The sequence below is a fragment of the Hipposideros armiger genome, unplaced genomic scaffold (assembly GCF_001890085.2).
Source record: "Hipposideros armiger isolate ML-2016 unplaced genomic scaffold, ASM189008v1 scaffold_724, whole genome shotgun sequence".
In the NCBI taxonomy this organism is placed as follows: Eukaryota; Metazoa; Chordata; class Mammalia; order Chiroptera; family Hipposideridae; genus Hipposideros; species Hipposideros armiger.
The window spans coordinates 758,336-773,080 of NW_017732074.1; the positions used below are offsets into that span (position 1 = coordinate 758,336).

The following is a 14,745-nucleotide window of genomic DNA, read 5'->3' on the forward strand; positions in this document are numbered from 1 at the left end:
GTGAAAGGCTGAGGCAGAACTTTATAAAAGATGGATCAGGGTAATCTGGAACTCACAGATCAATCTTAACATCACTAAAAGTGGTGCAACACAATCTCCTAATGTAACACAATGAAAAGTATCCTGTGCAACCTTTGATATATCCGGACTAAAACAACAGAAGTTAAATCTAATCAAGCCTTTAAATCTAACTGCCAGTTCACAGAAAACAGAGGAGGGACATGAAAACACCACCACAAAAATGTGATCATCAACCTCAGAATGTGGCAAATTCCACCTGACAAATATCTGAGTTCTTCAACAAACAAATGGCATAAACTAAAAAAAAAGGTGAACTCATAAATTAAAAGTGACTTAAGAGATATATCAATCAATTGCAAGATATGAAACTTGTTAGAATCCTGGCTCAAATCAAATGTAAAATGACATTTTGAAACAATCAGAAATTTGAATATGGACTGGTTATTAATTTTTTTAAAGGTAACTCAAGTCATATGATGCCTGGAATCTTCTTTAAAATATTCCAGGAAAAAAGTTAGGTGGGGGCTTGAAAACATTATTGAAGCTGGGTAATGGGTTCATGGACATTCATTATGATGTTTTATCCACTTTTCTGTACCTTTGGAAATTTCCATAATAAAAAGTTATAAAAAGAAAACATAATTCTTTTCCTCTCTCTAATGGTTCCAGAAAATTCTAAAGAGAATGATACAGTTTAAAATGATCACTTTTGAGTTATTCATTTATTCAATTAATTCAACATTTATTTAGTTCTTATTGATATGCTGGGCACTATTCTAGGCCCTGGGGATACAGCAGTGGACAGGCAATTAACAATGCTGCTTTCACTGTGAGTGTGCCGAAGTAACAGAAGACAGAAGTAAAAAAACCCACAAAAACAAAAATAGACATTTCAAGAAGCAGTAAGTTCAATAAGATAGATTATGACTGAGGAGGGAAAGGATAATTTCAGGTAAGACCACTGGTGTGCTGGTAAGCAGGCTCCCCAGAATTTAAAAACAAAAAGATAATGATTTCTAGTATTTGCCAATTTCAGTGGTGTAAATACTCACACATGCCAATTTTAAACTACTAATGTGAAGTCACTGAACATGGTTTTGAGAAAAGATACAATTGGCTCTCATGAGCTGGTATGAGCTAGCATATCCTTGGCGTAAGGTGGTCAGGAAAAGCCCGCATTTCAGGCAGAGGAAATACCAGTATCTCGCAGTCTGTGTGGGCTGGGAATACGGGCATGACTTAGCTGGGCCCTCCACGGCAGTCTCCCATGAGGCACCAACCAAGCGTCTGCCAGGACTGTGGTCTCATTTGAAGACATTGGAAAGATCCACTTCCAAGCTCACTCTCATTGTTGCTGGCGGGATTCAGCTCTTTTCAGGCTATTGTCCAAAAACCGCTTTTAGTTCCTTGCCACATGGGCCTCTCCCTAGGACAGCTTACATACAGCATGGTAGCTGGATTCCCTCAAGGCAAGCCATCAAAGAGAGCCACAGAGGAAGTGCAAGGGGGATGTCACAATCTTTCTGTAATCTCATTTTGAAAGTGACATCATTTTTGCCATATTCTATTAATTAGAAGGAGTCATTAAGTCCAGCCCTTACTCAAAGGGAAAAGGATTACACAAGGGCATGACTACCAAAAGAAAGGAACACTGGGGGCAACCTGAAGAGGCTGCTTACAACATCCATCCACCCATCCTCCCATCCATCCATCCACCCATCCNCGACCTGGAGCTGGGCTACCCTGAGTCGCCGGCGATGGCGTAGGCTGCAGTGGGGCTGCAGTGGGCTGCCGTAAGCTACCATGAGCAGCCAGCAGCTGACATGAGCGGCCGTGAGCAGCCGTCCAATGGCCGGCAACTGATCTGCCTCAGCCGGAAAGAACGCAATGATAATACCAACATGGGCCAGTGAAGTGACATCCTCCACAACTAGACTGAAGAACAAAAGGACAGCAACTTGTCGGTTCCCCTTCCCCGATTCCCCAACGCTGTTCACTCCCCAATTTCCCAATAAAAATCTTAAAAAAAAAAAGTAAATTAGAAGGTAATCATACAAATTTGACCAAGCAATACCAGTTTCATAAAGTAGAAAGATGATTTAGGGCTTACCACATGAGGTACATTTTCTCTTTAATGACAAAGGAACATATGACATATGACCATAGCAGCTCAAAGTCAAGACATAACTAAAGCACTCATAACTATTAGCACATATGTTCTGATTTGACTTTAAGATAAAATGACAAAAATGGATTTTATAAATATCTATTTCTTCAGTAATCTATTATAAAATTAGTGGCCATAAGCCAAGTTCCTAATGCAAGACATACTGACAATCAGCATTTCACAACCAACCATTTGCTTATTTTAAAGGATTAAAAGCATTAAGGGCTAAATAAGGAAAAGATTCAGCTCCACTTTCCTCAAAAATTAAGTCTCTTGAGATACAGGGGATTAGATCTGGCTTCCTGGAATGTGTCTGGGGGAAAATTTTAGACCAGGGGTGGGTGGGGTCTGTGAACAATGGGAAAAGAAGTTATATCTTTATTTCTAATAACCTCTAATTGAAGTTCAGTATTTTCTCTAAATATAATATAGGCAACAAACTACATACAAGTACCTGTGATTTTGTCAAAAATAAATATCAGACATGTTCATATCACATTGTAGTTGCTACATATATCTCAATATCTTTTAAATTCAATACTACTTTGAAATTATGGTAATTATTAAGATGGTTGCTAGGTCTTATTCAACACATTGATAAAGAAGCACTTATATTATTATATCACAAGTTTAATATTTTGGTAACTGTACTTTAGTGTAATAGGGTTTTTAATCATATATATGTATTTATATGTATTATTGTAGCATATAAAAGCATTCCAAAAAGGAATTTGTAGGCTTCAGACTGCCAAAGGGGTCCAACATACAAAAAAGATTAAGAATTCGTATTTTAGAGAAAATTCAAATACTGTTTTCTATGGTGTTAATATAAATGCTTATTTAATTAAATCTAACACTTGAAGCATCACAGAAACAAAGAACCAATGAGAACAACAAACAAATTCTGGTTTCTGATGTACAGCACATACTAGAGTATGTACTATACTCTACATACTCTAATCACAGAGGAAATAAAGTAGAAACCTGATTCTGACCAATAAGTGTTAAATACTATGTGTGCATTTTAAGATATATTTTTAGATTTTCATTCTTAATTTGTTTTTGAAAAAGAGAAATTCCACATTTTCTATTCTAACATATTTTCCCCAACATACCAGCAAGTGAATTCCCAGTTTTAATTTAAACTCGTCTTATTTCCTATCCAAATCAATAATACAGTTCACAAGTGAATTTTACTCAACATTCAAAGAAAATCAACACCAGTACTTCTCAAACTCTTCCAAAAAACAGAAGTGGAGGGAATACTTCCAAATTCATTTTACAAGGCCAGCATTCCCCTGATATCAGACAAGGACACCACAAGAAAAGAAAACCGCAGGCTAATATCCGTGATGAATATAGATGCAATAATCCTCAACAAAACATCAGCAACAAAATTCAAAAATACACTTAAAGGATCAAACACCAATGATAAAATGGGATTTATCTCATCATGAGAAAAAGAAATTCTGTAACTATGTATGGTGATAGATGTTAACTGGACTTACTGCAGTGATCATTTTATAGCATATATATAAATACCAAATCATTATTTTGTACACCTGAAACTATGTTTGTATGTCAATCATACCTCAATAAAAAAATAAAGATTAAAAAAAAAAAGAATATGAGTTGTTCTTGCACACGAAGTAGGAATAATAGTTGCGCAGTAAGTGAAGATAATAGATGTTCTCCCTCTCCCTGTCTCCCCATACCATCTGCCTTGGGGAAGAGGGAAATTCGGGCCCCATCATTAAAGAGAAGCAGGTGTATAATAGTATAGAAGGAAGAGTAGATAAAGAAACAGAATTTTAGAGCCAGAAGAACTTTGGTCATCATCTAGATCTACTCTAGTGATTCTAAAAGAAAAGCTGGAGAAGGGTTATTGGCATTTTCTATTTTTCTCCCTAAAACCATACCGATACCCCTTCGCAAGACTTTGATTCCCAGCTACTGTCTGTCATGAATGGGAATGCCTTTGTTGCTCAGGTCAGCTAGGACAGAACAAAGTTGAAAGTGTTGGATCTTAATATTTATAGCTGAGAAGACAAATACTCGGGTTAATAAGTGGCAAAGACACACCACATTACTGCAAAAGAGAAAGGTTAGAGATATAGTCTTGATGTCTTCAGAACCTATGTTCATGCTTCTCAGTGCTCTGTAATTCTAACTTTCTTGTTCTAAAACAAAGTACAGTAGCCTAAAACAAGTTATCTGGAATTGTCAGGGAATGTAGCTATGAATAAAAATGGAAAAGCATCTCAGATTACTCAGGCAGAGTAGGTGTGATTATAGAGGTGGGAATATAAATGACTTTTTTTCTTAAAAAGAACCAGGTCCTTCTGTATACTTCCTTGCCTTCTGAGCTGGGCATAAATGACATATACACCTTCTTAAGTCCAGCCAGGATTCATCCTTTGAACACCCTATTTTGAGATGAGTACAAATAAGTCTTTTGTGTAGTTCACAACAAGTTCAACTTAAACTTTTGTTTTTCATTTAATATAATTAAAGGGATGGGGAGCAATCTTTACTTATTTGATAAGATGGATATTAACCCCCNGTTCATTTGTTGCTTTCTGCTGTATATCCCAAATATGAGAGAAGTCATATGGTTCTTGTCCTTTTCTGACTTATTTCACTTAGCATGATCATCTCAAGATCCATCCATGTTATCGCAAATGGCAGTATTTCATCTTTTCTTATGGCTGAGTAATATTCCATTGTGTATAAGTACATCTTCTTTATCCAATTACCTATGGAAGGACACTTTGTTTCCATTTCTTGACCACTGTGAATAATACTGCAATGAACATAGAGGTACGTATAGCTTTATGAATAAATGTTTTTTTTAAATTTCAGGTAGATATATCCAGAAGAGGGATTGCTGGATCACATGGTAATTCTATTCTCTATTTTTTTGAGGAACCTCCATACTGATTTCCATTGTGGCTACACCAATTTGCATTCCCACCGGCACTGTATGAGGGTTCCTTTTCTCCACAGCCTCTCCAACACTTGTTATTATTTGTATGGTTGATAATAGCCATTCTAACAGGTGTGAGGTGATCTCACTGTGGTTTTGATTTGCATTTCCCTGATAGCTAGTGAAGTTGAGCATCTTTTTATGTATCTGTTGGCCATTTGTTTATCTTCTTTGGAGAAGTGTCTGTTCAGGTCCTCTGCACAATTTTTAACTGGACTGTTTGTTTTCTGGTGTTGAGTTTTATGGATGCTTTATATATTTTGGAAATTAGCCCCTTATTGTAGGTATTGTTTGCAAATATCTTCTCCCATTGGGTCGGTTGCCTGTTTGTTTTGTTGATGGTTTCTTTTGCTGTTAAGAAGCTTTATAGTTTGATACAGTCCCATTCATTTATTTTTGCTTTTATTTCCCTTGCCTTTGAAGTCAAGTTTATAAAACCATTTCTAAATCCAAGGTCCATAAGTTTAGTACCTATGTTTCCTTCTATACATTTTATTGTTTCAGGTATTATATTTAGGACTTTGATCCATTTTGAATTAATTTTGGTGTATGGTGACAAATAGTCTAGTTTTACATGTGGCTTTCCAATTTTCCCAGCACTATTTATTGTGGAGGATTTCTTTTCTCCATTATATGTTTTGGGCTCCTTATTTGAAAATTATTCACCCATTCACATATGGGTTTTTTTCTGGGCTCTCAATTCTGTTCCATTGGTGTGTGTGTCTGTTTTTCTACCAATACTAGACTGTTTTGATTATTGTTGCTTTGTAGCATACGAGTAACTTAAATTCAGGGAGCATGATACTTCCTTCCAGCTTTGTTCTTTTTTTCTCAAGATTGCTTTGGCTATTCAGGGTCTTTTCTGCTTCTATACAAATCTGATGATTTTTTTGTTCTATTTCTTTTAAAAATGCCATTGGGATTTTGATGGGGACTGCATTTAATCTGTAATATGGCCATTTCAACTATGCTGATTCTTCCAGTCCATGAAAATGGAATATCTTTCCATTTCTTTGTGTCTTCTTCAATTTTTTAAATAATGTCGTGTGGTTTTCACTGTATAGGCCCTTTACTTCCTTTGTTAAATTTATTCCCAGGTAGTTTATTCTTTTTGTTGCAATTGGAAAAGAAATTGTTCTTTTATTTCTTTTTCTGAAATTTCATTGTTAGTATTACTATATATAGGAATGCTATGGATTTTTGTACATTGATTTTGTATCCTGCAACTTTACTGTATTTGTTTATTGTTTCTAATAGTTTTTTGGTGGAGTCTTTGGGGTTTTCTAAATAAAGAATAATGTCATCTGCAAAAAGTGACAATTTGACTTCTTCCTTCCCATTTGGATAATACCTACTTTTGTGACAGGGAGCTGAGTATGCCTCCATACTCCTTATTGGTAGGAATTTAAATTTATGTATCTTTTTGAAAATGGACATATCCTTTGAGCAAGAAATTTTACAGTTAGGAATTTATTCTACCAATATACTGGCAATGAGAATGCGAGGATGGATGTACAAGATGTTCACTGCAACATAATTTATAACAGTAAAACACCTATAAATAACTTAAATGCCCGTGAATAGGGAAGTGGCTGAGTAAAATTGTAGTATAGGAATACAACGGATTACTACTCTACCACAAAGAAATCAGGAAGATCTTTATGTGCTGATATAAGATGTCCAAGATAGTGTTAAGTATAATAAAGGAAGTCACAGAACAGTTGTATAATATATTTCAATGGACAGAAAAAGGGGGAAAAAAAGTCATATGTAATATGAAAATGTATAATTAAAAATTTCTAGAAGAATTCCCAAGAAAGGGTCAATAGTACCTCAGGGGAGTAGAGGTGAGGTGGTGGGGAGAAGATGCTCTGGAGGGCTTTTACTTTCTTTATAGTATATACTTTTTTATTATCTGAATTCCTCACCTAAGTATCTTTTATTTTTATATTTCAAAATTTATCAGTTCTGAGATTTCATGAAATTCTTGCCAAATTACAAGCTTACTGCAGTTTAAATAAGTGACGCCTAAAGAAAATCAATTCATTTCCATAACTTATTTCACAGATAAGAATCGGAATATTAATTTCTATGGTTCACTTAAGGCCTTATTATTTATAAAGTACTTTCTGTAATTAAAATGAAAGTGAGTATAAGACCAAGAAAAATAATAGAAAAGGAAAAGTAGCTGCAAAGCCCAAGGTATTATAGAGTATTATGTCTTCTTTTCAAAATTATGTAAAAAAGCTCTAAGCCTTACGATTTTTTTGAAAACCACAAACCATGTAAAATTACTTTTTTTCTTTTTTGAGGTATAACTGACAAACAACATTATTAGTTTCAAATGTACAACATGATGATTTGGTACTCATATTAAAATTATTTTTAATGTAACTAAATTGAGTCTTAGCAATCAATTGCAGAAGTAGTTTTCTAAAACTTACCAAGTTGAGAATAGAACCAGCAGCAAAAAAAGTTGAGTGAAAAGTAGAAGAGGAGGAGATAGAAAATAGAATTAGAGAAGGAGTACTGTCTGCTGGTATAAGTGGGGAACTTTAGAGAGTCAATCCCCACAATAATACTATACCTAACAGCTGGCTGTGTTCCCCTGTGATGGAGTTCTGACTCGGGTCTGAAAAACAAACAATTGAAAAGAAAAGAAAAAAATGAATGACCAAAGCAAATAATTTCTTAAAAATCAGCAACAAAAGTCAACTAAGGAAATAAGCAAAAAAAATTTTTTTGTAGTGCTCAGGAAACATTAATGAAAGGATAATAAAAATATAATGAACTATTATAAAAAATAATCATATTCCTTCCCTGAAAAGTTAAACAATAAAATTACCACGCAGCCCAGCAATTCCACTCCTGGGTATATATCCAAAAGAAATGAAAACAGGGACCAAAACAGATACTTGTATGACAATGTTTATAGCAGCATTATTCACAATAGCCAAAATGTGGAAACAATCCAAGTGTCCTTCAAAAGATGAACAGATAAAACAAAACATGGTATACACTTACAAGGGGTTATTTTCAGTCATAAAAAAGGAATGAAGTTCTGATAAATGCTACAACATGGATGAAACTTGAAAATATTAAGCTAAATGAAATAAGCTGGATACAGAACAAATATTTTATGATTCTATTTATATGAAATATCTGGAAAAGGCAAATTTATAGAGACAGAAAGTAGATTAGAAGTTATCAGGGGCTGGGTAGGGGAGTTGAAAATAGGATGTTATTTTTTAATGAGTACAGAATTTCTGTTTGGGGTGATGAGAAATTTTGGAAATAGATAGTGGTAATGATTGCACAACATTGTGAATGTAATTAATACCATTGCTTTTAAAAATGGTTAAAAAGGATAGATAGATCTTGTGTTATATATATTTTACTACAATAAAAAGTAAATTAGGGGCTGGCCAAGTGGCTTGTTGGTTAGGAGTTGGCTTGGGAGCAGGAGCTCGGAGCAGCAGGACCCTGGTTCGGATCCCACACGGGCCAGTGGCACTGCCCTCTACAGCTAAGATGGTGAACAACAGCNGGCGACTGATCTGCCTCACCCGGGAAGAGCGCAATGATGGTGCCAACTTGGGCCAGTGAAGCAACGTCCTCGACAGCAACTTGTCTGTTCCCCTTCCCCCAATTCCCCAGCGCTGTTCCCATCCCCCCAATTCCCCAATAAAAAAAAAATTAAAAAAAAATATTTCACAGGTGACCAGTTTTTGTATCATTATGAACTCATGAACTTAAATATTGGATATGCTTCAAATCAAATGCTTTTTCTACATCTATTAAGATGATTGCATATGTTCCTCCTTTAATCAGTTATTATACTGAATTACATAAATTGTTTTTTAATAGTAAATCAACCATGTCTTTCTAGCAGACACCCAACTTGGTTACAGAGGCAATTTTTTAAATATATTGCTTGATTCAGATCGCAAATATTTTGTTCAGGATATTTGTATCTGTGTTCATAAGTAAAACTAGCCTATACTTTACTCATTGTCATTGTTAAGTTTTGGTATCAAGGTTATGCAAGCCTCCAACTGACTTGGGGAGTGTTTACTTGTTTTTCTATTCCTTGAGAGAAATTGTAGAAGACTGAAATTATTTTTCCTTCAATGTTTGGTAAAACTTGTTAAAATGACAAGGCCCACTGCTAATTTCCTTGGTTGCTTTCTAAAAATTTTTAAACTGAAAATTATGCATACACACATACAGAGAGAAAGAGACAGAGAGAGAGAAAGAGAGAGAGAGAGAGGAGAGATAATAAATCATAAGCGTACAGCTAGATTCTTTATCACAATAGCAGTTTCATCCTCTCATACATTTCCTCAGCCCGACCCTGAGTTTTGCAAGAGATCTGATGAGTCAGTTGGAACAATAGGTACATTAAAATAGCTGTACCCTTTTGACAAGAAAAACATTTAGAAGGTTTGTAAAATGCTATTATAAATTCCATGCAGCAGGCAAGGCAACTGAACCAGTTTTTAACCTACTAAGCCAAATTATCCTACATGAATATTTTTTTATCAGACAGCTGATGAGATTTTAATTCAAGCTATCAATGCCTTTTCTGAGGAACTATAATTAGAAAATAAAACAAAAGATCATCTTTAACTCGTTTGCAAACTTTAAAAAAATAAATCAGTCTTTTTAAGGATTTTAAGGTTGTAGTTAAAACAAAGATACTTAAGATGGGAGACAGAAGATGGTCGTTATTAGAGCATGAGAGAAAAAAAAGAGTATAATCTGACCCAATGAACCTAAGAGAGAGAAACCAGAATAGCAGATGAACTTACCTGAGGATCTGGCCAGAAGACTCTGGATAAATTCCCAGGTTTGTTTAAAATTGAATGCAACTGTAGGTGGCTAAATGAAATTAATATCTGGAGTAGTTTTTTTGCAAATACTATTAGGATTTTTGGCTAATACTGACTAAGAGAACCTTTCCTTTGTAATTACATATGATATCTTTTTGCCTACAATTCATCTGCTATCTTTTCCTACAAGTGCTTAATTGGAAACAAAATGCAGCTTAGTAACACTGGAACAGTACCACCTCCCCAACTGTATGTTTCATTAGCTAAGTCCTTCCCTGCCTCCATTACACACATGTTCCTGGTCAGATGAACTCCTCTGAAGTTTCTCTACCTGTCAGGCATGTAGCAGAGACACAAACAACCTAATAGTTTAGGGGAAAATATACTTTTGCATGGTATGGCAAAATCTTCTCATGAAATTTTAACCATTCCTGAGCCATATATGAAATTTTTATATTCAGAAGACTAATTTTAAACAGTTTAAATAAACTATCCAATATAAAAATATAAAACAGAGGATAGTGACAGCCCAATACCATGAGGCTAGAACCCTGGTGATCAGATTTCTAGTTATATGCTTATGTCAAACCATTTTCTTAACAAATATTTACTTAATACTTCAGATGTTACATACTGTTCCAGGATGTAAACTCCCTCAAAGGAATGAGAAGACCAGAAACTTATGTCCTTAACCTTGAAAGAGCAGAAAAGGAGTATCCTAGTTTCTTTAATTAGTGCTCTGAACCTTTAATAAAAGCAAACAAGTCAAGTACTTTGCCTACTTCAGATTTTTTGATAGCTTATATTTTTCCACAGACGCTTTGCACATATTCAAATAGCTAAAAGTTCGGCAATGTACAAATCAAAATAAGACTCAAATCAGAAGATACACACTCACAATGACTGTTAATATATTTAAAAGTACTTCACCTCACTTATAAATAAAGTACAAACTAAATATGACATTTTTCACCAATTAGGTAAAAATAAAATGATTGATAATACCTACTTTTAAAAAATTTTATTATATTGGGGGTGACATTGATTAATAAAATTATATAGGTTTCAAGTGTACAATTCTAGATCATCTGTATACTGCATTGTGTGTTCACCACTCAAAGTCAAATCTCCTNTAGTGAGAAACTGTTAAATTTACTATCACACATGGAGATTTTTAACATATTTCTCTCAATAGTTGATAGATAAAGCAGACAAAATAAGCAAGGGTTAAAAGATTTGAATAATGCACCGAATAACCTTCACCTAATGGACATAATGTTCTGCATCCATGGAAACATACAAGGAAAATTTATAAAAAGTTATGTAGATCTTAAAAGACTGAACAAATTTCAGAGGTCCATGAATTTGATCTATAAAAACAAGTAAGAATTTAATTATAAAAAGATAAATTTTAAAACCCTTGCAAATTTAGAAAAAAAAACAACACTGCTAAACTCAAGGATCAAAGATTAAAATACTTAAAAATCTGAATGACAATGAAAACACCACCTATTGAAACTTGTAGGAGCCAGCAAAAGTAGCACTTCAAAGAAAAGTTATTGCCTTAAACTTTTATATTAGAATAGTAAAAATAAAAATTGTATGAGCTACATACCTATTTTAGGAAGCTACTGTACAAAGACAGCAGAATAAATCCCAAGACAACAGAAGGAAACTATACCAGCTGTCTTTTGGTTAAATGTCCTTTTGTTTTAGGTAGATCTCTTGTAAACAGGTTTTGAAAAAATCTGACAATCTGTCTTTTTAATTGTAAAGTTTAGTCCATCAACCTTAGCGATTGATATATTTGGACTAGATTCTACCTTCTTTTTATTTCTTTGTCCTTTCTCTGATTCATTCTCATTTTTTCTCTCTGGGCTTTTTTAGGTTGTTTTTTCCCCCTTAATCCATTTTTTCTCTAACTCTTTTGGAGTTTCCACTCTATTTCTATTCTTTTAGCAATTATCCTTGAAATTTTACCACATATTTTACTTAAAAAAAACTATTGAGTTAAACAATAGCTTGTCATCCTCCCAAACAATACAAAGACTTTCAAACACTTCAGTTCCATGTCTCTCCTGGGGACTTACATAATATTATTGTCTAATATTTCCAGTAGTCAATATTTTTTTTTTTACTCAACAAATATGACACCTGAAGTTATACCAAAGATACAACATTGACTTGGGTCAAAGGCCATGTTTACCCTTTCATTTGTTCAATAGTTTGTTGCACTTCAGAGTACTAGTTTTCTGGGATCATTTTCTTTTTACTTGAGGTACATTCTTTAGAATTCCTTTGAGGAGGGTTTCTCAAACTCAGCACTATGAAATTTCAGATCTAATAATTATTTATTGTGGGAAAACTGTCCAGTGCATTGTAGGATGTTTAAGGGCATCCCTTGTCTCTATTCACCTGGTGCCAGTAGCATCTCCAATAGCGACAATAAAAATTGTCTAAATATCCCCTAGGGGGCAAAATTGTCCCTAGTTGAAAACCACTAGTTTAGAGCAAATCTTGTGGTGAAAAATGTCCTCAGCTTTTCTTTACCTACAATTGTCTGTATTTTGTCCTTATTCCTGAGTGTCCTGATAAGCATAATTCTAGGATATTAGGTTGTTGGAAAAGTCGTATTTTTTCTATGTTTTTCGTTGCAAAAATGTGTCATGACTTTTCTGACAACCCAATAAAAATTTTGCAAACACTTGAAAACATTATTTGTTATCTGTTTTGTTGCTGTGGAGAATACTTTTGTGATTCCGTTGTTCCTTTCCTCATCTGTCTTTTTTCTGACTGCTTTCAACATCTTTTCTTAGGTGCAGCTTTCATTAAGATATGTCTAAGTATAGTTTCCTTTTTGGTCACAAACACTCTTCACCTGTTTCTAATCTGTTTAATTTCTTCATTTTTTTTATATCAACAATTATGTCTTTCTCTTTTAGAAGTTCCATTTGTTTTCCTTCTCTCTACACAGTCTTTCATTCTTGAGTAGTATGCTCATCTTTCCTAACTGCACCCTTAATTAATTTGAAATTTAATAGTTTTATATCCCAGACTCTGGACCACTTCATCCCTCTTGGAATTACAGGAGTAGGAGTCCCAGCTTCAGCATACTACTTCCCTGCAGGCAGTTCAACAGCCTTACAATACTGTTGCTATAAAAATCTGGCTTCAGAACATTCCGGCCCCATCCTGCTGCCTGCTGGCCCATGCTACCTCCCAGCAGCTCTGGCTCCCAGTGCTGCAGTCCTGACATATCTGTTTGGGGCCAATTAGTCTCAAGTTTCAAGTGCAACCACCTTAACTTTCAGAATTCTGGTCCTGGCTATTTCTCATCCAACTCCCATTTGCTTGCTTGCTTCATTTTTTAGAGATGGAAGAATGTCCTTGGAGACTTTGTCTACATTTATAAGACCAACGATGCCTCCAAGGTTGTCCTACCCAAGGTCTACTTGCAGTGGTGTGGAACGGGAGGGTCCCATAGAGCTCCTGGTCAATCAGGCAAGGGAAAAAGCTCTCATTAGGAGTGGTTAATTGAAAGGCATGGATCAATCAGGCATAAATTCAGGAATGGTTATACTGAAGGCATCGATCAATTCTCAGTCTGAATATCTTGGTGGGGAATCATGCTGTATAGTGTGTACAGCCTTCAGAAGTCTGAGTCACTACTGTGACCCCAGGAAACCCCAAATGGAATGGGAGTTCTAGAGTTTCTGAATAACCAATAATCTTACTCTGCAGGAACTAAGAACTGAATCCATATGCTAGGGCTGTTTCAGAGTACCAAGATTCCTTTGGAGGATACCTACTGAGACTGGCCTCAGTAATGCTCTGAATTGAACAGCCCATCAGGTTACTATTATGTTTCCTTTTTTCTCATGTTATTATCCAAATAATGCTATTACTGTGCAACTCACTGGTGTTTCGTTATACAATTCAAATGAAAACCAACAGGAGTGCCATTGGTCCTACTGAAGATTTCAGGTTTCTATTTTTTTATGGTACACATTTTTTTGTAAACAAAAAAATGGTTACCAAATGTCTTGCTTTTTATAAAAACGTTATAGTTGTGGTGCTATTGCTTCTATAATGTTGCTTTTGTCAATTACCACTTACACGGCGGTGTGTGCCTACAGTAAGTCTCAAATTCTTCTTTAGCTTCCTGGTCTTGTTAAATGGCCTTCTGTTGGTCTGAGCTCAGCATGAGAGAAGTAAATGTACTTAAATTTCCTTGACATAGGTCTGGGTTTGACTATGTGAAAAGGAAAGGTTGTCTTGAATGTTATAAATTATGTTTTTTATTTTAGAGTTTATTTCAATCAGTAGCCAATTAAGAGCCACACATTATGACTGGTTGCTGCATCTCTTAAGCTTTAGCTCTCTCGTTTTCTTTACAATTTATTTGAAGAAACTATGTTATTTGTTCAGTAGTTTCTGATGGTCTGAATTTTGATGATGGCATCCATGTGATGTTGTTTAACTTTTTGTTGTTGTTACTTCCTACAAATTGGTAGTTGGGTCTAGAGGCTTAACCATATTCAGTATTTTTAGGTGGGTGAGGGAGGAAAACGCCTTCATAGTGGTATTTTGATCTTCTCTCAGGAAGTACATGTCATCTGGTTGGCTTTCTTGATGAGATACTAGCAACTATATTGATGATTAATGCCTAGATCCATAGATTTATGAGGGGTTACAAAATGAAATTCTGATTCTATTATTATTCTTTCATTTATTAGCTT

At 34.9% G+C, this 14,745-nt stretch overlaps 1 protein-coding gene across 1 annotated transcript in view; it reads right to left on the minus strand.

Annotated features, from left to right (window-relative positions):
- Positions 1-14,745, minus strand: part of SLC12A6 (solute carrier family 12 member 6) — a gene marked incomplete at its 3' end in the record, with an annotated part of 93,621 nt that overhangs the window by 24,911 nt on the left and 53,965 nt on the right. The window contains exon 2 of the mRNA XM_019627213.1: positions 7,762-7,806. Coding sequence (XP_019482758.1) covers positions 7,762-7,806 — 45 coding nt within the window. The remainder of the gene's footprint in view (positions 1-7,761; positions 7,807-14,745) is intronic.